At 41.4% G+C, this 23,272-nt stretch overlaps 1 protein-coding gene across 2 annotated transcripts in view; it reads left to right on the top strand.

The window, feature by feature from the left end:
* The first annotated feature begins 1,485 nt into the window (after positions 1 to 1,485).
* The window catches only part of LOC115102146 (acid-sensing ion channel 1-like), an 86,358-nt gene continuing 64,571 nt past the window's right edge, over positions 1,486 to 23,272 (top strand). For both annotated transcript variants that reach the window (XM_065005338.1, XM_029621765.2), the window contains exons 1-2: positions 1,486 to 2,627; positions 12,180 to 12,375. In XM_065005338.1, the coding sequence (XP_064861410.1) occupies positions 2,266 to 2,627; positions 12,180 to 12,375 (558 nt within the window). In that variant the 5' untranslated portion in view covers positions 1,486 to 2,265. The remainder of the gene's footprint in view (positions 2,628 to 12,179; positions 12,376 to 23,272) is intronic.

Genomic DNA, 23,272 nt, shown 5'->3' with positions numbered 1-23,272 from the left:
AAGGCAGGAACCTAGGAAGAAACCTAGAGAGGAACCAGGCTCTGAGGGGTGGCTAGGAAAAACTCCCTAGAAAGGCAGGAACCTAGGAAGACACCTAGAGAGGAACCAGGCTCTGAGGGGTGGCTAGGAAAAACTCCCTAGAAAGGCAGGAACCTAGGAAGAAACCTAGAGAGGAACCAGGCTCTGAGGGGTGGCTAGGAAAAACTCCCTAGAAAGGCAGGAACCTAGGAAGAAACCTAGAGAGGAACCAGGCTCTGAGGGGTGGCTAGGAAAAACTCCCTAGAAAGGCAGGAACCTAGGAAGAAACCTAGAGAGGAACCAGGCTCTGAGGGGTGGCTAGGAAAAACTCCCTAGAAAGGCAGGAACCTAGGAAGAAACCTAGAGAGGAACCAGGCGCTGAGGGGTGGCTAGGAAAAACTCCCTAGAAAGGCAGGAACCTAGGAAGAAACCTAGAGAGGAACCAGGCTCTGAGGGGTGGCTAGGAAAAACTCCCTAGAAAGGCAGGAACCTAGGAAGAAACCTAGAGAGGAACCAGGCTCTGAGGGGTGGCTAGGAAAAACTCCCTAGAAAGGCAGGAACCTAGGAAGAAACCTAGAGAAGAACCAGGCTCTGAGGGGTGGCCAGTCTCTTCTGACTGTGCCGGCTGGAGACTATAACAGTACATGAACAAGATGTTCAAACGTTCATAGATGACTAGCAGGGTCAAATAATAATAATCACAGTAGTTGTAGAGGGTGCAACAGGTCAGCACCTCAGAAGTAAATGTCAGTTGGCTTTCATAGTTGGCTTTTCGAGACAGCAGGTGCGATAAAGAGAGTCAAAAACAGCACGTCCGATGAACAGGTCAGGGTTCCGTAGCCACAGGCTGAACAGTTGAAACTGGAGCAGCAATACGACCAGGTGGACTGGGGACAGCAAGGACAGTTGATTCCTTTAGTGCATATCATTGAAAGCTAGCGCACCTATACTGTAGTTCGGTTTAATGAGGTAGTAGCTAGGTTTACCATCTGGAGTAGGCCTAGTGCAGTCGTTATACTAACCCTAGAGAGCTACAGAGTGTGCAGTGGCTTCTGGTGTTTCAGTGGTGGGCTGAAGCAAGATAGCACACTTGTCTCTAGTCTACGAGACCAGGTTTGGTCTACAGATGCCTTTAATGCTACAGTGAGAATTTTATTTATTTATTTGCTGTTATGGACAATCTTATTGGGTCCATATTACTCATATAGGCCTATATCTACCCAAATGCACACAGGCGAGCGAGAGAGAGAGAGAGAGAAAACAGGGCTGTGCATTCTGTTGCATTCTCCATCATCTTTTTGCATGATAGGGGAGTTTACTCATATCACAACTGCATGCCACAGTTAATATCTCTGTGTGCAGGACAGGTCCACTCCCTTGCACTGTGCTCTTACTGCCAGCTGCCAGTGCTAGACACTACTCATTATGAAAAAAACGCTCACAAGTCACAACTGACCAATCCAACCACGAAGCTCCAAGTCCCTAGGAACTTCTCCTGTCTCGGACCTCTCCCCTGCGGATATAGGAACACGGTCCTGCCAACAGACAGTCGCAACAGAACGACGGATATGAACTAGCTAGCCTACTCTTAATAAACAATGAGCTGAAGCTGGACAGTCAACACGGAAGAGACCTAGTTCACTCACTCATTTGCGACCGACGCTGGAATGACGGAACGTTGTCTATATTTTTCACCGCTGTAGGCTAATGCCTTGCGCTTTGAGATCGGCTACCTGGACTTGATAAAACAGCGTCTCCCAACGCCGTCCACTGAGGATGGGGACTTTTATACGGAAAATAGGAGCATTTTGGTGAATCATACTCTTCAATTATTTGGTTTATTTTTTTACTCTTACTGTGAATTCTTGCGCGTCTGACTTCGAGGAGGGAATCAATCGTTGGTCTGTTTTTGCAACCCGCCTTTTGAATGATGCAAATCGACAGCAAATCTCGCGCTGGCTTTCCGCACGTTCGGGGGACTAGTCGTTAAATAGCTATTACTTTTATTGACAGGTGCATTGCATTGGAGATGCCACATGTGCATGGTATGAATTTTATATGAAACACATTCCCATAGATCGCATAAGTGCACCAATATTGACGATTGCATGTGTTTTTATTAGCTTGGAGAGAGAGTTGAATATGTAGGCTATTGTGAGGTGTAGTAATTTACCTGCCTTCTGAACTGCAAACGATTTCAATGTCACTCAGCATTCTTTATAGCCATTAAGCGAGACTGTGAGCACAATGGAACTCAAAGTAGAATCCGAAGAAATGGACTGCAACCAGCCACCCCCAGTTGAGGCTTTTGCGCAAAACTCAACGCTGCACGGAATTTCGCACATTTTCACCTATGAGAGGGTCTGCATCAAGCGCTGTCTATGGGTCGTGTTCTTCCTGGGCTCCTTGACTTTCTTACTGTTTGTGTGCGTGGACCGAATACACTTCTACCTGGAGTACCCACACGTCACCAAACTGGACGAGATCTCGACACCGGTGATGGTGTTCCCCGCTGTCACGTTCTGCAACCTCAACTCGTTCCGCTTCAGTCGCGTGACGCGCAATGACCTGTACCACGCAGGGGAGCTGCTAGCGCTGCTCAACCAGAGGTGATGTAAACAAGTCACGCGCAGTGGCACGCGATTCTCTATAGAATGGCACGAGGTTACTTTTGTCCAGAGCCCTGAAATGATGACATTTCAGATCCAGCAAAAATGTGAAACTAATAGGATTTGTAAAAAGTCATCAATGTAAGGCCATTTAGTCTTTTTTCACCCACATTTGAACCTTCATCCACTGATGGTGAAATGTTTTGTTGATTTCTCGTTGAATTTATGTTAGTTGCCAACTCAACCAAATGCAAATCAAAACTAGACGTTGAACTGATGTCTGTGTCCAGTGGGTTGTGTATTAACCCTACTAAAAGCAACACTCACAACACTTTTTACCTTAATTAACACCGAGATTTTAACAATTGCAAATTCGTTGTGCATCCTTAGGCAAACACATTTTTACAGGAAATAAGTTGGCACAATTAATAGTTTTCTTTTTATAAAGATAGAAACTTTGAAAGGGTGTGTTTTTCCCCAAACATACTCACCATAACTGATTACACAATTTTTCTATATAAACAAGTGGATTATTTATCTTTAGCCTCCCCTACTGGTATATACTGTGTATATATACATACAGTGCCTTGCGAAAGTATTCGGCCCCCTTGAACTTTGCGACCTTTTGCCACATTTCAGGCTTCAAACATAAAGATATAAAACTGTATTTTTTTGTGAAGAATCAACAACAAGTGGGACACAATCATGAAGTGGAATGACATTTATTGGATATTTCAAACGTTTTTAACAAATCAAAAACTGAACAATTGGGCGTGCAAAATTATTCAGCCCCTTTACTTTCAGTGCAGCAAACTCTCTCCAGAAGTTCAGTGAGGATCTCTGAATGATCCAATGTTGACCTAAATGACTAATGATGATAAATACAATCCACCTGTGTGTAATCAAGTCTCCGTATAAATGCACCTGCACTGTGATAGTCTCAGAGGTCCGTTAAAAGCGCAGAGAGCATCATGAAGAACAAGGAACACACCAGGCAGGTCCGAGATACTGTTGTGAAGAAGTTTAAAGCCGGATTTGGATACAAAAAGATTTCCCAAGCTTTAAACATCCCAAGGAGCACTGTGCAAGCGATAATATTGAAATGGAAGGAGTATCAGACCACTGCAAATCTTCCAAGACCTGGCCGTCCCTTTAAACTTTCAGCTCATACAAGGAGAAGACTGATCAGAGATGCAGCCAAGAGGCCCATGATCACTCTGGATGAACTGCAGAGATCTACAGCTGAGGTGGGAGACTCTGTCCATAGGACAACAATCAGTCGTATATTGCACAAATCTGGCCTTTATGGAAGAGTGGCAAGAAGAAAGCAATTTCTTAAAGATATCCATAAAAAGTGTCGTTTAAAGTTTGCCACAAGTCACCTGGGAGACACACCAAACATGTGGAAGAAGGTGCTCTGGTCAGATGAAACCAAAATTGAACCTTTTGGCAACAATGCAAAACGTTATGTTTGGCGTAAAAGCAACACAGCTCATCACCCTGAATACACCATCCCCACTGTCAAACATGGTGGTGGCAGCATCATGGTTTGGGCCTGCTTTTCTTCAGCAGGGACAGGGAAGATGGTTAAAATTGATGGGAAGATGGATGGCGCCAAATACAGGACCATTCTGGAAGAAAACCTGATGGAGTCTGCAAAAGACCTGGGACGGAGATTTGTCTTCCAACAAGACAATGATCCAAAACATAAAGCAAAATCTACAATGGAATGGTTCAAAAATAAACATATCCAGGTGTTAGAATGGCCAAGTCAAAGTCCAGACCTGAATCCAATCGAGAATCTGTGGAAAGAACTGAAAACTGCTGTTCACAAATGCTCTCCATCCAACCTCACTGAGCTCGAGCTGTTTTGCAAGGAGGAATGGGGAAAAAATTCAGTCTCTCGATGTGCAAAACTGATAGAGACATACCCCAAGCGACTTACAGCTGTAATCCCAGCAAAAGGTGGCGCTACAAAGTATTAATTTAAGGGGGCTGAATAATTTTGCACGCACAATTTTTCAGTTTTTGATTTGTTAAAAAAGTTTGAAATATCCAATAAATGTCATTCCACTTCATGATTGTGTCCCACTTGTTGTTGATTCTTCACAAAAAAATACAGTTTTATATCTTTATGTTTGAAGGCTGAAATGTGGCAAAAGGTCGCAAAGTTCAAGGGGGCCTCATACTTTCGCAAGGCACTGTATATCTAACTTCATAGATTTAACTTAATTAGATTACATATATAACTTTTTCTAAATGACAAAATATTACATACATTTACCTCAAAATATTCTATAATCATATCTCTCTCTCTCTCTCATATATATATATAAGTTCATAAATCTAACTTCATCAGTTTGCATACAGTGAGCTCCAAAGGTTTTGGGACAGTGACACATTTTTTGTTGTTTAGGCTCTGTACTCTAGCACTTTGGGTTTGAAATGATACAATGACTATGGGATTAAAATGCAGTCTGTCAGCTTTAATTTGAGGGTATTTTAATCCATATCGGGTGAATCGTTTAGAAATAACAGCACTTTTTGTACAAAGTCCCCACATTTTAGTGGACCAAAAGTATTGGGACAAATTCACTTGTGTATGTTAATGTAGTAAAAAGTAAAGTATTTGGTCCTATATTCATAGCACACAATGACCACATCAAGCTTGTGACTCTACACATTTGTTGGATGCATTTGCTGTTTGTTTTGGTTGTGTTTCAGATTATTTTGTGCCCAATGGAAAGGAGTGGTAAATAATGTATTGTGTCATTTTGGAGTCACTTTTATTGTAAATAAGAATAGAATATGTTTCTAAATAGTACATTAATTAATCCAAGAAATTTGAAGAGTCAGAAGTTTGATGTAGTCATTGCGTGCTATGAATACTTTTTAATACATAACTGAATTTGTCCCAATAGTTTTGGTCCCCTAAAATAGGGAGACCATGTACAGAAAGGGCTGTAATTTCTAAACGGTTATGCTCAGTCTGACAGTCTGCACTCTATCATTTCAAATCCATAGTGCTTGAGTACACTCCCAAAACAAACAAAAAAATTGTCACTCTCCCAATATTTTTGGAGCTCACTGTATATAACTTTTTCTTAATGACAAATATTACATACATTTACCTCAATCTTTTGTTGGAGTGAGATAAGGAATTGAGATGAGCGATTACATTTTTAGTTGAGCGAGAGTAGTGGGAGCCAGGGAAAGTGTTGGTGACATGAAATGGTTTCTGTGAAAATTAAAGGCTGGGGGCATTTTACCCCTGTGGGGGAGGGGGGAATCAAAGAGAGTTAATTAGTCATAGTCAGTAGTTACCTCAAGGTAGTTACATCCTCAGGAAGCACTTTGTCACTCTGATACTTCCATTTCCTTACTGTTGGTGAGTCATGCCAGCCACGCTTAGAGAGAGAGCCCCGATTTGTCTGCCTTGGATGGATGAGCCGAGAGGACTTCTCCGTCACAAAACCCCAGAGAAGAACAAGAGCAGCTCAGTGAGAGAATGGTATTAACGCCTCGTTCATTGGTCCACAGCTCCATGTAGTCTACAACTTGGAATAACAAGATATGTGGGACTTAAAACGCTGGAACAGGGCTCTGATGGCTCTGATTAACGTGAGCCAAAGTTAAACCATATTTGAAAGAATGCATTTTGTTGACTCTTAAAGACCGCTCTCCACAGTCTTTTCTGTATATTGTCATTGTAGTCCCAGCATTCCATCGACCTCATTGTTACCCTACTCCAAACCTACAGTTGCTTGATGTTTCCACTAGGAATGACAGAAAATGTATAGTTATCTAAAGTTAAAAATTAAAAATTAAAATGATATTGTAAACAGTAACAGACCATTTGTTCTAGGTCTGTGAACTAGACATGGGCAAGAAGAGGAGGGAGTGGTGAAGAGGGGGGCGGGGGTGCATCATATTTCCATACAGACAGTTTATGTTTAATACCAGCCTGAGACACTGTGATAAACACACTGCTATCCCCATGGTGTCAGTTTCGTCTCAGAAATGTCAGTGCTGATGGTTGATGAGACAATCACAGCAGTCCTGTCTGACTCTGCATCTCTCCCTGTTTGATTGTTGACGCCTGCTGGACTTTGCAGCAACAGCTGCTGCATTTCCTCAACGCACACAGCATCTGACGTGGAGTTACAGGAAGGACACACACACACACACAAGTGTAGAGGAAGGACTGTCACTGGACAGAGAGACAGCAGAGAGAGCGAGAAAGAGAGAGGGAGTGAAGAGACAAGAGATAGATAGGAGGGAGCAGACGAGAGATGGCTGAAAAAGATGGAAAGAAAAACTAGAACTGATAGAATTAGGGATATAAGGCCCAATAGGCACCAGTGTGTTTGGTGGTTTGGTTTTCATTCAGGGGGAAATGTCCCCATTTCAATCATTTATGACAATTCCACACTGTCACTTCATTCACGGTGGTATGGCTGATAAGCTTTGTACAATGTAACATCTGGTGTAGGTTTCTGTTTCTTGAGAGATAGAAATTGTACATATTTGTGAATTAAGCTTTATGAATGAGTAAATATCCTTGTCCTCCCTCTCAGGGGAAGAAACTTGTGTCACATTATCAACAGCGATCAGTTCCAATGTAATATCATATGACAGCAGACCCGGTATCTGTTTGAAATGGTAGCCCAACGTTCCATAATCTCGTGGGCACTTCGTCTGAGGCAACATTTATAATGTTATGTTGAACCCATATTCTTCAGAAAAGAAAGAACTCGGTAGATGAGATAAAAGGGCAAGCTTTTCATTTCCCAAGAGGGAGAATTTAACAATTGCTGTTTTCAAGAAGTCTCTGCTTTTTCCATTCAGGGAGTCACTGAGAATGGTTGCTTAGCAGAGAGGAAAATATCAGGCTTTCTTCCTCAATCCCATAACTTTAAAAACATTTGAATTGTTTGGCAAATTAGAGTTGGTGATTATTCACTTATCCCGTCTCCCAAGGTAGAGAGGCGATGTAGTTATTCCCTCATTTGTTAAGCCCTCATCCAGAAATGAAAGCACTTTTGGTGTGAAATCCAATTGAGCATCAGTCTGTCTCTCTCTTTCTACCCTCTGTTTCTTTCTCTCTCTCCCTGCCACTTTCAGTGTTTGCAATGGCTGGTCTGGGGAAATGTTTTGTGGCGTGATATTAAAAATCCACCCATACTAGGGAAAAAGTGTTGCCTGGGGCTGATTCTGTCAGGCTTGTGTGCTTGTGGGATTTTATTTCATACTGTAAGTGCACACTTGGCAGCTTTGTCCACTGCAACAATATTGGGGAGCAAAGGTCTCAACTCTATTAAGTCCTCCTTTAATCAGCGGAAGGCTTTGCCTGAGATGGCACTTAGCAACAGCCAGAGAGAACATCTAAATTGGATCAGATCAGTACCTTCCGAGGTACTGGGCCATGCTCTCACCTCATCGGCATAATGAAGTTTTGAACCAAATTTGAGAGGTGGAATAGTAGGTAGGCAATTCAATGTTTAATGGCTTTCAGTTTGATGATTCTGGATTTTTACTGAACTTCGATTTCTCAAGGGATTTGATGGCCATACAGTTTAATGCAACACTCTACTTTTGAGATTTGTTGTGTGTCCATTCACACTGCCAACACCAATTGTTCCTGAGCACAAATCTGACTATAATCCCCTTCTTATGAGCCAAACCTATTTTGAAAAAGCCTAAATCCTGCTCATTATTTTACAGCCCTATAAAGTTTTGACGTGTTTAGTGATACCACAGCACGGCATCGCCAAGTCAATATGGAGTGTGCCAGTTGACATTATGCTGCTATGTATTCTTGCTGGGCAGCAGGCAAACATTATGGTCAGATTTAGCTGGCCTATTAGCTGCTCTATTAAAAGATGAACTCCCACTGATAATGTTGTGTGAGTGGGATGACTCTCCCTTCCCACTGTGACTCACACGCAATTATTCTGTGAGTAGATGGAATGAGGACAAGCACACACACGTGTTGCCGCTCTCTCACACACGCATGCACACACACACAAATACAAACATGGGTATATACATGTACACTACATACATGTACACTACATACTACACCCAGCGTTCAATGGGCTACACAACACAAAATAAACATGTGTGAGGGCACTAGGTACACATGATTTATAGACTTGTGGACAAACATGCACACAAACATGTTTTCTATGTGAGTTGTTTATAAGTGAGTTGTTTATATGTTTTATAAGTAACAAAGTACATTTTATAAGTGGACGTTGTGTGAGAGAGCTTTTCATCAAGGCTAGTCTTTCCAGCCAGACTTGCAGCTGAGGCAGCTAGTGCAACACTTCTAGTAGAGTATGGCTCATGATCAAGCTATATCAAGGTTACTACAGCTTAGTCCTTGGTAAAGGTAATAGAAAGACAGTTTGAGTTGGGAGAATTCGCTTTATATTAATAAACCAAAACTAAAGAGATTCACAATCAATGTATTTTATGTAAGGTCACTGTGTGCTTGTGTCTAAAAACCTCTCAACAATAATTTAGGCCATTTCCATACATTCACATCTTATTCTTAAGAGCTCAAGTCTGCTCAAACTGATTGTCAAGCTTTCAAAAATATTTTTTTAGTGGGAATCAAATCACATTGTATTTGTCAGATGCTTCATAAACAACAGGTGTAGACTAACAGTGAAATGCTTACTTACGGGCCCTTCCCAACAATGCAGAGAAACAAATAGAAACAATAGAAAAATAATAACACAAGGAATAATTACACAATGACAATAACTTGGCTATATACACGGGGTACCAGTACTGAGTCGATGTGCAGGGGTACAAGGTAATTGAGGTAGGTATGTATACTGAACAAAAATATTAACACAACATTTAAAGGGTTCATCCCATGTTTTTAATGAGCTGCAATAAAAAAAAATATTTTAAAAATCCATATGCACAAAAAACGTATTTCTCTCAAATTTTGTTCAAAAATGTGTTTGCATCCCTGTTAGTGAGCATTTCTCCTTTGCCAAGATAATCCATCCTCCAGAAGGGTGTGGTATATCAAGAAGCTGATTAAACAGCATACAATGTCTTGCAAAAGTATGCAACCCCCTTGGTGTTTTTCCTATTTTGTTGCATTACAACCTGTAATTTAAATAGATTTTTATTTGGGTTTCATGAAATGGACATACACAAAATAGTCCAAATTGGTGAAGTGAAATGAAAAATTATAAAAAATAAAAAACTGAAAAGTGGTGCGTGCATATGTATTCACCCCCATTGCTATGAAGCCCCTAAATACGATCTGGTGCAACCAATTACCTTCAGAAGTCACATAATTAGTTAAATAAAGTCCACCTGTGTGCAATCTAAGTGTAACATTATCTCAGAATATATACACCTGTTCTGAAAGGCCCCAAAGTCTGAAACACCACTAAGCAAGTGGCACCATGAAGACCAAGGAGCTCTCCAAACAGGTCAGGGACAAAGTTGTGGAGAAGTACAGATCAGGGTTGGGTTATAAAAAAATATCTGAAACGTTGAACATCCCACGAAGCACCATTAAATCCATTATTAAAAAATGGAAAGAATACTTAACATACTGCTTGACTAGTTGGGCCCAAGCTTGCTGTACAACATTAAAACCTATTCAGTCTGTCTACAAACAGGCTCTCAAAGTGCTTGATAGGAAGCCCAATAGCCATCATCATTGTCACATCCTTAGAAAGCATGAGCTCTTGAGTTGGGAAAATCTTGTGCAATACACCGACGCATGTCTTGTATTCAAGATCCTTAATGGCCTGGCTCCCCCTCCACTCAATATTTTTGTTAAACAGAAAACCCAGACATATGGCAGCAGATCCACAAGGTCTGCCATGAGAGGTGACTGTATAGTTCCCCTAAGGAAAAGCACCTTTAGTAAATCTGCATTCTCTGTGAGAGCTTCCCATGTCTGGAATATACTGCCATCAGACACACATAACTGCACCACATATCACACTTTCACAAAATGCTTGAAGACCTGGCTAAAGGTCAATCAGATTTGTGAACATGGTCCCTAGCTGTGTGTTGCCGCTTTCCATGTTGTCTGTTGTCTGTAGCTTGTGAGGTGTGGAAACACTTTGTTGCTTTTATGAATTTTGTCTTGCTGCTTTTTGTTCTATGTTGCTCTGTCTGTATGCTATGTCTTGCTTGTCCTATGTTGCTATGTCTTGCTTGTTATATGGTGCTATTGTCTATATTGTAATTGTTTTTAATAACCTGCCCAGGGACTGCGGTTGAAAATTAGCCGGCTGGCTAAAACCGGCACTTTTACTGAAACGTTGATTAATGTGCACTGTCCCTGTAAAAATAAAATAAACTAAACTAAACTAAACTAATATGGCACCACAACAAACCTGGGCCGCCCACCAAAACTCACGGACCAGGCAAGGAGGGCATTAATCAGAGAGGCAACAAAGAGACCAAAGATAACCCTGAATGAGCTGCAAAGCTCCAGAGCGGGGATTGTAGTATCTGTCCATAGGACCACTTTAAGCCGTACACTTCACAGAGCTGGGCTTTATGGAAGAATGGCCTGAAAAAAGCCATTGCTTAAAGAAAAGAATAAGCGAACACGTTTGGTGTTCGCCAAAAGGCATGTGGGAGACTTCCCAAACAAATGGAAGAAGGTACTCTGGTTAGATGAGACTAAAATTTAGATTTTTTGCCATCAAGGAAAACGCTATGTATAGTACAAACCCAACACCTCTCATCACCCCGAGAACCACATCCCCACAGTGAAGCATGGTGGTGGCAGCATCATGCTGTGGGATGTTTTTCATCAGCAGGGACTGAGAAACTGGTCAGAATTGAAGGAATGATGGATAGTGCTAAATACAGAGACTTAATGATGGTGTTGTCGTCATGCGAGGCCACACAGTCGTGGGTGAACAGGGGGTACAGTGGCTGACTAATCACGCAGCCCTGAGGGGCCCCGTGTTGAGGGTCAGCGTGGCGGATGTGTTGTTGCCTACCCTCAGCATCTGGGACAGACCACTAAGAAGTCCAGGATCCAGTTACAGAGGGAGGTGTTTAGTTCCAGAGTCCTGAGCTTGTTGATCAGCTTTATGGGCACTAGGGTGTTGAACGCTGAGCTATGGTCAATCAACAGCATTCTCCTCTTGTACAGATGGGAGAGGGCAGTGTGGAGTGCAATAGAGATGGCATCATCTGTGTATCTGTTGGGGCAGTATGTGAATTGGACTGGGTCCAGGATGTCTGGGATGATGGTGTTCATGTGAGCCATGACCAGACTTTCAAAGCATTTCATGGCTACAGACAGATTACCTTGGCATTCTTGGGCACAGGGACTATGGTAGTCTGCTTGAAGGTATTAAAGAGTGGGAAGAGGAATAGCAGGAAAAAGGGAATGAATCTACCTCTGTTTGAATATGCTGAAATTGAACATTTGTGACTAGACTAATAAAACTCCCTCTTTTGGACTCCTTCCTTCTCGCTTTCTTTATGTCTTTCTCTCTCCTTTTTTTTTCGCTCTCTCTCCTTCACTCTCTCTCTCTGTCTCTCTAGGTATGAGATCAGGGACACCCATTTGGTGGAGGAAAGTGTTCTGGAGACCCTGAAGGTCAAAGCTGACTTCCACAACTTCAAGCCCCGTCCCTTCAACATGCGTGAGTTCTACGACCGCACAGGGCATGACATCAAGGAAATACTGCTGGCGTGTCACTTCCGGGGGGCCGAGTGCAGAGCCGAGGACTTCCAAGTGGTAAGTTACCTGAAGACCTCAGATCATCTTTCAAGAAAATAGTTTTATGTACCAAAGAGAGGAAAAACAGAATCTGCTATTACTGTATCTCCCAAAAATGGTATAATACAGTATGTGAATCTCCATTCTGCCTCCCAAGTCTGTTCCTAGTGTGTTTGACTGCACCTCAAAGTCAAAATTGACCTATTTCACAATTAATTAATTAAATATATTGCTTTAATGAGCGTGGTGGCCCTACTGTGCTTTGTGACTCAACCAAGCATGAATGCCCTCTTTTGCTCACTCACCATGCCCACAGATGCTGTTTGAGAGGTCTGGCAACAAACAGAATCCCTTTTTTGTCATGTGTTTGTTAATTCCTTCAAACAGCGTTTGTACTATAGAGTGTGGCTGGCACGGCATACTGTGTGGCGCTATCCTCAGAGACTTGGTGTTCAAAGATGCATGTGGGAAGTGGATGTGGAATATGTGGTAGAGAGGGGATGAAAGATGCGTGTTGAAGGGAGACATTACATAGAGTTGTGGGATACTGTATGTAATGGATGGTATATGTGGGTGGCACCGTGAACGTTTGTTCTGTATTTACTGCAGCTGGCTACTGCTACTTCAACATAAGGTTTTACTTTGAAATCTCCCACTGGGTTACAGTCTCCTCGCCATAAACCTGCTGCTTTGGCTGATTATAGATCCTCTACCAGTTGCCAAAAGTCTCTCAGGCATCTTCCATTCATTTTCAGTCTTGGAGAGTACACTGCCTTTATGCTCTGCCCATTGTTTAGTTTCTATAAAATTGTGATTGTCTTGGACACCGTGTGATTTCTCACCAGAGGACAGTTATAGAGGAGAGAGAGAAAAAGAGAGCTACAGTAGTTTTGCTATAATGATGATTGACAGAGCATATCAAGTGCCTTATAGCAGCTGTGGCAAGGAATATTTTGTCATTATACTGCACACTATTAATTCATATTTGCCATTTTCACTAATATGAAATGAACTGTGTACTTTCCTAATCATGGCTTACAACACGTAAGTGGTCTAGAGAGTGTGATATATATTATGCAATATTAATTTATCATATATAATCTTTGCTCATACACTGGCATGCACAGTTTCACAACTGTCTTGTTGGGTGTATGTACACTGAGTGTACAAACATTAGGAACACCTGCTCTTTCCATGACATAGACTGACCTGGTGAATCCAGGTGAAAGCTATGATCCCTTATTGATGTCACTTGTTAAATCCACTTCAATCAGTGGAGATGAAGGGGAGGAGACAGGTTAAATATTTTTTTTGTTTAAACCTTGAGACAATTGAGACATGGATTGTGTATGTGTGCCATTCAGAGGGTTAATGGGCAAGACAAAATATTGATGTGCCTTTGAACGGGGTATGGTAGTAGGAGCCAGGCTCACCATTTGAGTGTGCCAAGAACTGCAACGCTGCTGGGTTTTTCACACCCCTACGAATTGAGGCTGTTCTGAAGGCAAAAGGGGGTGCAACTCAAAATTAGGAAGGTGTTCCTAATGTTTGTACGCTCATTGTATTTCAAAAGTTAGATAAGTTTGCATCACAAGTACCCAAGGCTCAAAGTAACCTTTTGATTTTTGATTTAAGAGACAATTTTAAGAACAGCGTGTTTTTTAAAGTCTTTTCTCTTTAATACATCTTTAAAATTAAAAGCCCTGGCAGGCCGACACTGTCCTGTTCCACTCCCCTCCTGTCTTCGCAGCACTCCTCAGAGAGAGTGGGAGAGAGAGAGCGAGAGAGAGAGAGAGAGAGAGAGAGTGTGTGTGAGCGAGTGAGAGGAAGAGAGAAGGAGAGCGTGCGAGAGAGACATTTCTCTCCCCTTTGAAGACTGGCGTGGCTCTCAGGAAATTGCATCTGGACAGTTAGGGTTGCAAAGGGAGGGTATACTACCACTAAACTACCATAATTTGGGTATCTTTCAAGGATTTTATGTAACCTATCACAAGACATCTAGTGGCCCTTTTGGGTACTTTAGATTATCACAGGTGTCTGTAATAATCTCTGGCCCTCTGTGGCCTTATCACATGTACAATATATTAAATAATAAAATAAGATGATCTAAAATCAAATCAAATATAATGACAAAGCTCCGACCCAACTTTGCTATTTTGTGATTATTTGGGCATTTTTGACAACATGCATCCACTATAATTTCTTATGATCTAAAAAAAACCTTTGAACATCAGATCTGTAAACTACCAGAATTTAGGTATCTTTCAAGGATTTTATGTAATCTATCACAAGACATCTAGTGGCCCTTATATTAACTGTGTGACTTGATCTCTAGTCGTGCTCAATTGTTCTGTCACTTCTTGTATGGTGTGCGCCATTAAATCAAACAAGCATTTATTAAGAATCTCGCAGATCGACTTCGCCCAAATCTCCACCATGCTTGAAAATAAGTCGTACTAAGTGATGTGTTTCCACAAACATTTCGCTTTGTATTCAGGATAAAAAGTTCCTTTCTTTGTCACATTTTTTACAGTTTTACTTTAGTGCCTTATTGCAATTATTTATGCCTTATTATTTATGTTTTGGAATATTTGTATTCTGTACAGGCTCCCTTCTTTTCACTTTATCATTTAGGTTAGTATTGTGGAGTAACTACAATGTTGTTGATCCATCCTCAGTTTTCTCCTGTCACAGCAATTCAACTCTGTAACTGTTTTAAAATCACCATTGGCCTCATTGTGAAATCCCTGAGCGTTTTCCTTCCTCTCCAGCAACTGAGTTAGGAAGGACGCCTGTATCGTTGTCATGACTGGGTGTATTGATACACCATCCGAAGCGCAATTGATAACTTCTCCATGCTCAAAGGGAAATTCAGTGTCTGTTTTTGTTTATTTTCACCCATCTACGAATAGGTGCCCTTCTTTGCGAGGCTTTGGAAAACCTCCCTGGTCTTTGTGGGTGAATCTGTGCTTGAAATTCCCTTTTCAACTGAGGGACCTTACATATAATTGTATGTGTGGTGCACAGAGATGGGGTAGTCATAAAAAATAATGTTAAGCACTATTATTGCACACATTTCCTCCGACCATTTCTCCGACCATTTCCTGGTTGCTAAAATTCTTATAGTTTGCCTAATTTCAGTTTATGTGACAAAACAAAACTTATGAACGGGAAGCATAGAAATAGCACACATAGAACATATCTACGGCTTCTTAGACTTGCTTTCAATAAGCATGACAGATCTATAACTCACATTTCTATCTGAATTTGGTCGGTTTGCCCAAAAAGTTACATCTTGCATCTTTAAGTGGAGATCTCTCAACAATCATTCTAATGATAGCACTTTGGTAATAGTCAGTGACAAATATCATAGGTAAATCAGGAATGGGCCCTGAATGTGAGACCAAAGGGTAGCTGTAGATCAGTGGTCACTAACCTTTTCTGAGTCAAGAATACTTTCGCAGTCAAAAAGCAAGCTTTGATCTACTGCTCAGATGTTCTTTTTTTACATTAACCTCACACAAACATTTTTGTAGGAATGAGGTTTGGGCAGTAGGCCTAATACATTATCACAGCATATTGGCTATTTGATTGGGCTGCCAATATTGTTAATCAGACCATATTATATTGAAAAACTCGAGCTTTGATAACAAAATAGATCAGTTGGTTTAGCACTTGTGAGGCACTGTGGAGCATGAATTGAAATAATTAGCTTTTTAGTTTACTGGACTGATGGTACCTGCATCTGGTGGTCAACAAAATCAAATCAAATCAAACGTATTTGTCACATACAGATGGTTAGCAGATGTTAATGCGAGTGTAGCGAAATGCTGGTGCTTCTAGTTCCGACAATGCAGTAATAACCAACGAGTAATCTAACCTAACAATTCCAAGACTACTACCTTATACACACAAGTGTAAAGGGATAAAGAATATGTACATAAAGATATATGAATGAGTGATGGTACAGAATGGCATAGGCAAGATGCAGTAGATGGTATCGAGTACAGTATATACATATGAGATGAGTAATGTAGGGTATGTAAACAAAGTGGCATAGTTTAATGTGGCTAGTGATACATGTATTACATAAAGATGCAGTAGATGATATAGAGTACAGTATATACAGTGCCTTGCGAAAGTATTCGGCCCCCTTGAACTTTGCGACCTTTTGCCACATTTCAGGCTTCAAACATAAAGATATAAAACTGTATTTTTTTTGTGAAGAATCAACAACAAGTGGGACACAATCATGAAGTGGAACGACATTTATTGGATATTTCAAACTTTTTTAACAAATCAAAAACTGAAAAATTGGGCGTGCAAAATTATTCAGCCCCTTTACTTTCAGTGCAGCAAACTCTCTCCAGAAGTTCAGTGAGGATCTCTGAATGATCCAATGTTGACCTAAATTACTAATGATGATAAATACAATCCACCTGTGTGTAATCAAGTCTCCGTATAAATGCACCTGCACTGTGATAGTCTCAGAAGTCCGTTAAAAGCGCAGAGAGCATCATGAAGAACAAGGAACACACCAGGCAGGTCCGAGATACTGTTGTGAAGAAGTTTAAAGCCGGATTTGGATACAAAAAGATTTCCCAAGCTTTAAACATCCCAAGGAGCACTGTGCAAGCGATAATATTGAAATGGAAGGAGGATCAGACCACTGCAAATCTACCAAGACCTGGCCGTCCCTCTAAACTTTCAGCTCATACAAGGAGAAGACTGATCAGAAATGCAGCCAAGAGGCCCATGATCACTCTGGATGAACTGCAGAGATCTACAGCTGAGGTGGGAGACTCTGTCCATAGGACAACAATCAGTCGTATATTGCACAAATCTGGCCTTTATGGAAGAGTGGCAAGAAGAAAGCCATTTCTTAAAGATATCCATAAAAAGTGTTGTTTAAAGTTTTCCACAAGCTACCTGGGAGACACACCAAACATGTGGAAGAAGGTGCTCTGGTCAGATGAAACCAAAATGGATCTTTTTGGCAACAATGCAAAACGTTATGTTTGGCGTAAAAGCAACACAGCTCATCACCCTGAACACACCATCCCCACTGTCAAACATGGTGGTGGCAGCATCATGGTTTGGGCCTGCTTTTCTTCAGCAGGGACAGGGAAGATGGTTAAAATTGATGGGAAGATGGTTGGAGCCAAATACAGGACCATTCTGGAAGAAAACCTGATGGAGTCTGCAAAAGACCTGAGACTGGGACGGAGATTTGTCTTCCAACAAGACAATGATCCAAAACAAAAAGCAAAATCTACAATGGAATGGTTAAAAAATAAACATATCCAGGTGTTAGAATGGCCAAGTCAAAGTCCAGACCTGAATCCAATCGAGAATCTGTGGAAAGAACTGAAAACTGCTGTTCACAAATGCTCTCCATCCAACCTCACTGAGCTCGAGCTGTTTTGCAAGGAGGAATGGGAAAAAAATTCAGTCTCTCGATGTGCAAAACTGATAGAGACATACCCCAAGCGACTTACAGCTGTAATCGCAGCAAAAGGTGGCGCTACAAAGTATTAACTTAAGGGGGCTGAATAATTTTGCACGCCCAATTTTTCAGTTTTTGATTTGTTAAAAAAGTTTGAAATATCCAATAAATGTCGTTCCACTTCATGATTGTGTCCCACTTGTTGTTGATTCTTCACAAAAAAATACAGTTTTATATCTTTATGTTTGAAGCCTGAAATGTGGCAAAAGGTCGCAAAGTTCAAGGGGGCCGAATACTTTCGCAAGGCACTGTATTCTTCTTGTCCAGATGGGTTAGGGCAGTGTGCAGTGTGGTTGAGATTGCATCGTCTGTGGACCTATTTGGGCGGTAAGCAAATTGGAGTGGGTCTAGGGTGTCAGGTAGGGTGGAGGTGATATGGTCCTTGACTAGTCTCTCAAAGCACTTCATGATGACGAAGTGAGTGCTACGGGGCGGTAGTCGTTTAGCTCAGTTACCTTAGCTTTCTTGGGAACAGGGACAATGGTGGCCCTCTTGAAGCATGTGGGAACAGCAGACTGAGATAAGGATTGATTGAATATGTCCGTAAACACACCAGCCAGCTGGTCTGCGCATGCTCTGAGGACTCGGCTGGGGATGCCGCCTGGGCCTGCAACGAGGTCAAATCATGACGTCAGTGATCTTCAGGTCGAGAAGTCGGAGCTTTAGAAAGATGTCTTAGTTTCAGACTTGGAATTCCAAGTTGTATGACGTTCAAAACTATTTTTCCCAACCGCCTCTCACGTTCCCTGCTCTCTCCGTCCTTTCCTCCGGTGAGACTGACCAGAGAGAGGGGACACCATCTTCCACCGGATGGGGAACCTCGAGTCGCACCGCATCTGCCTCATGCACAAATTCATGTTGTTCCTATGACCAGAGGAAGTTGAATATTTCATAATATTAAAATCGACACAACGAGCTGCTAATAATAATAAAATGCAGGGCTATCGATACTTGGCTACTCATTCATTGCAGCTGCAGCCCGAGTGGAAGTACTGAGAAGAGCGTTTTGTAATAGTGTTGAATAAAAACAGTGACTGTGCTGAATATAAACTTAAACATGAACTCACTCATAAATACAGCAGGTCTTTGCTGTATTTGTTGACGGTCTCTCTGTGGTCATTTAAAAGTTATTAAATCTTACATAGGCTAGTAGCCATTTAAACTTGGCTGTGGCCAGGGTCATGGAAGCTCTGTAGCCACGGTGATTTGAGCTATCCGATTGGGCAGCGCAGTAGGTGCACTCTATTTAGTCACAGATTTGCCAGTCTGCCGGGTAGGCGGAGTTTATCTCATGGGAACACTTTGCTTACCCGGTGTGCAGGACTTTTAAATCAAGTGCACCTACCGGCAACAGCTCAACATGATTTAAAAAAAGGAGCGCATTCCTTTATCGTTCGTTGGCTTTTCTACAGATATATTTGGTGATCGACTAGGAATGCCTTGCGATCGACCGGTTGGCGACCACTGTTGTAGATAGATCAATTCTCCAGTAGGTGCTGCCCAGCCTAGTGTTTTGTTCTGATAGTGTAAGATCTGACGTTGTTTTAAAGGTACAAATCCAACAGATTCTATACAAGGTTTGTCTTGTTGAAATTTGTTTACCATGATGACATAATCCTTCGGTTGAAATTTCACCCTCAAAACAAAAGTTTACGTTAATGTATTTTCCATGTAGATTCCACGTCACAATACGTTGACAAAATACATTGAACCAACGTTGATTCATCCAGATTCTGTACAGGGGGTTGAGGTCAGGTGATATTTTATCATCTCATTATACAATCATTACGCGAGTTGAGTAAGATGCTATCGAGGATGAGTTTGATGAGATTTTGCCTTGGACAATAATTGTGAATGATTTATTCCATTATGATATGCCAATCACTGGGATGGAGATTATATATTGCAGAAAGTGCCTGGGGAGATGGATGCTTGTAGCCTACATTTTAACAACCAATCCAATGACGTGGAATAGTGGCAGGCCCAATTGCATCTGATTAAAAACTGACTCGTGTTGACCAGGAAAAAATACCACTCATTTAATTAAAAGATTAGAAAATCATCCTTCCTAGATAGTTATTATGATAACGAACTCATTCTTAGACTATTGATTTATTTGAAGGGTTATCTTCAAAGCAATAGCCCTATGTACATGTCAATTTAAGGAGATAAATTACTTTCCTCTCGATATGCACTGAGTACTTTTTGAATCATTCACTTTTGGCTGATTTGCATTATTCATGTCGGTACCCAAACATACCCCCTGGGTGTAAGTGAGGTTATTAAGACATAATGATAGTGCACTACTGCGAGATGCAACTTGGAAACATATTTGCCTGATATATTCATATCCACAATCAAAGTGTTTTGAGAAAAGAGTGTAAATTGCGAAGTGAATAAGCATAAATGATAAAGAGGCAGCAATTACAGAGTCATTGAGTGAATCCTCCACCCTTCCTGGCTGTCAATGACTGAGGGTTGAAGGGAATGATCATGGATAATTGGCCTCTTAAACATGGCCGTGGGACAAAGAGATGGAGCTGGTTCAACAAGCCTCTCAATTGAGCTGAAGGAGAGAACTGAAAGGAGTGAGGGAGCGAGGTGGAGAGAGAGAGAGACAGCGAGAGAATGTAGAGTGAGAGCAGGATCAGAGAGAGCGAGAGAGCGATGTGGAAAGAGAGCGAGACAGAGCGACTGATAGAATGTAGAGTGAGAGCAGGATCAGAGAGAGCGAGAGAGCTATGTGGAGAGAGAGCGAGACAGAGCGACTGATAGAATGTAGAGTGAGAGCAGGATCAGAGCGATGTGGAAAGAGAGCGAGACAGAGCGACTGATAGAATGTAGAGTGAGAGCAGGATCAGAGAGCGAGAGAGCTATGTGATAGAATGTAGAGTGAGAGCAGGATCAGAGAGAGCGAGAGAGCGATGTGGAGAGAGAGCGAGACAGAGCGACTGATAGAATGTAGAGTGAGAGCAGGATCAGAGAGAGAGAAACTGAGAGAGACAGACATAGAGAGAGACACAGTCAGAGAAAGGGTGAGAAAGCATCCTACTCTGGGGAGCTCTGCCTCATGCTCTGCTGGTCGGCCCCTCTCTCTTGTTTGTCAAAAGCAGGCTTTGACAAGTCTACCCAGGGAACCAAGATTCAAGTTTAAATTTGTATTAGTCGTATGTACAGGATACACATGGTATACACCATCCAAAGAAATGCTCACTTGCAGCATCCTTATTGGCTGGAACCAGGCACAGCAGCTCTGTTAGGTTACTGTGTGCTTCTTCTGAGCTCTCTGCTATACTCTGTGCCATGACAGCTGTCCTATTACTTCCTCTGACCACACTGTCTGTCTGTCATGTCGATGCTGGCAACAACCTTTTCCTTGAGAAGTTTTTCGGTGATAGACAAATGCAAAGCAACAAATCTTTAGCTTCCTCACAAAAACAAATGAAGACCACTTTATGCAGCTCACCCTGCACTATCAACTCCAATGTAAATAACATTAGTTAGTCTACCTCTGATAAGGTTCCCAGTAAAGCATTAAAAACAATCAAGCAACCCAGAAAAGTGCTAAAAATAGCCCATATTGACATATGTAGCTGAAGAAACAAGGTCCATGAAGTCAATAACTTGCTTGTAACAGATAACATTCATATTCTCTAAAACTCACTTAGATAATACCTTTGATGATACAGTGGTAGCAATACATGGTTATAACATCTACCGAAAAGACAGAAATGCCAATGGAGGCGGTGTTGCGGTCTATATTCAGAACCACATTCCTGTAAAGATTAGAGACGATCTAATGTTAAATACTGTTGAAGTAATATGGCTACAGGTTCATCTGCCTCACCTAAAGCCCATTCTGGTGGGAAGCTGCTATAGACCATCATCAACATGTATTGATCACATCTTTACTAATGCTGCAGATATTTGCTTAAAAGCAGTATCCAAATCCATAGGATGTATTGATCACAATATAATAGCCATATCTAGGAAAACCAAAGGCCCAAAGCCTGGCCTAATATAGTGTATAAGAATGTCATACACTAGGTTTTGTAATGATTCATATGTTGATGATGTAAAGAATATTTGCTGGTGTGTGTTTTGTAATGAGGAGCAACCAGACGCTACACTTGACGCATTTATGAAATGACCTATTCCCGTTACTAATAAGCACGGACCCATTGTAAAAATGACAGTAAAACTGTTAAATCCCTTTAGATTGATGAGGAATTGAAAAATTGTATGGTTGAGAGGGATGAGGCAAAATGTATGGCTATTAAGTCTGGGAGCCCAACTGATTGGCAAATGTACTGCAAATTAAGAAATCATGTGACTAAACTAAATAAAAATAAACTACACTATGAAACAAAGATAAATAATATAAAGAATGATAGTAAAAAGCTTTGGGGCACCTTAAATGAACATTTTGGGGAAAAAGCCAACTCGGCTCCATCATTCATTGAATCAGGTGGCTCATTCATCACAAAACCCTCTGATATTGCAAACTACTTTAATTACTTTTTCATTGGCAGATAAGCAAACTTAGGGATGACATGCCAGCAACAAACGCTAACACTACACATATATCGGACCAAATTATGAAAGACAAGAATTGTACTTTTGAATTCCGTGAAGTCAGTGTGGAAGAGGTGAAAAAATGATTGTTGTCTATCAACAATGACAAGCCACCGGGGTCTGACAATCGGGATGGAAAATTACTGAGGATAATAGCAGACGTTATTGCTATTTGCCACATCTTAAATTTAAGCCTACTAGAAAGTGTGTGCCCTCAGGCCTGGAGGGAAGCTAAAGTCATTCCACTACCCAAGAATAGTAAAACCCCCTTTACTGGCTCAAATAGCCTACCAATCAGCCTGTTACCAACCCTTAGTAAACTTCTGGGAAAAAAACTGTGTTTGACCAGATACAATGCTATTTCACAATAAACAAATTGACAACAGAATTTCAGCATGCTTATAGGGAAGGACACTCAACAAGCACAGCACTTACATAAATGACTTATGATTGGCTGAGAGAAATTGATGATAAAATTATTTTGGGGGCTGTCTTGTTAGACTTCAGTGCAGCTTTCGACATTATTGATCATAGTCTGCTGCTGGAAAAACGTATGTGTTATGGCTTTACACCCCCTGCTATAATGTGGATAAGGAGTTACTTGTCTAACAGAGCACAGAGGGTGTTCTTTAATGGAAGTCTCTCAAATATAATCCAGTTAGAATCAGGAATTCCACAGGGTAGCTGTTTAGGTCCCTTGCTTCTTTAAATGTTTACTAACGACATGACACTAACTTTGAGAAAAGCCAGAGTGTCTATGTATGCGGATGACTCAACACTATACATGTCAGCTACTACAGTGACTGAAATGACTGCAACACTCAACAAAGAGCT

Source organism: Oncorhynchus nerka, linkage group LG20, assembly GCF_034236695.1.
Source record: "Oncorhynchus nerka isolate Pitt River linkage group LG20, Oner_Uvic_2.0, whole genome shotgun sequence".
NCBI lineage: Eukaryota > Metazoa > Chordata > Actinopteri > Salmoniformes > Salmonidae > Oncorhynchus > Oncorhynchus nerka.
Note: the sequence above shows the minus strand (reverse complement) of the source record. Positions and strands in the feature narration are given on the sequence as shown.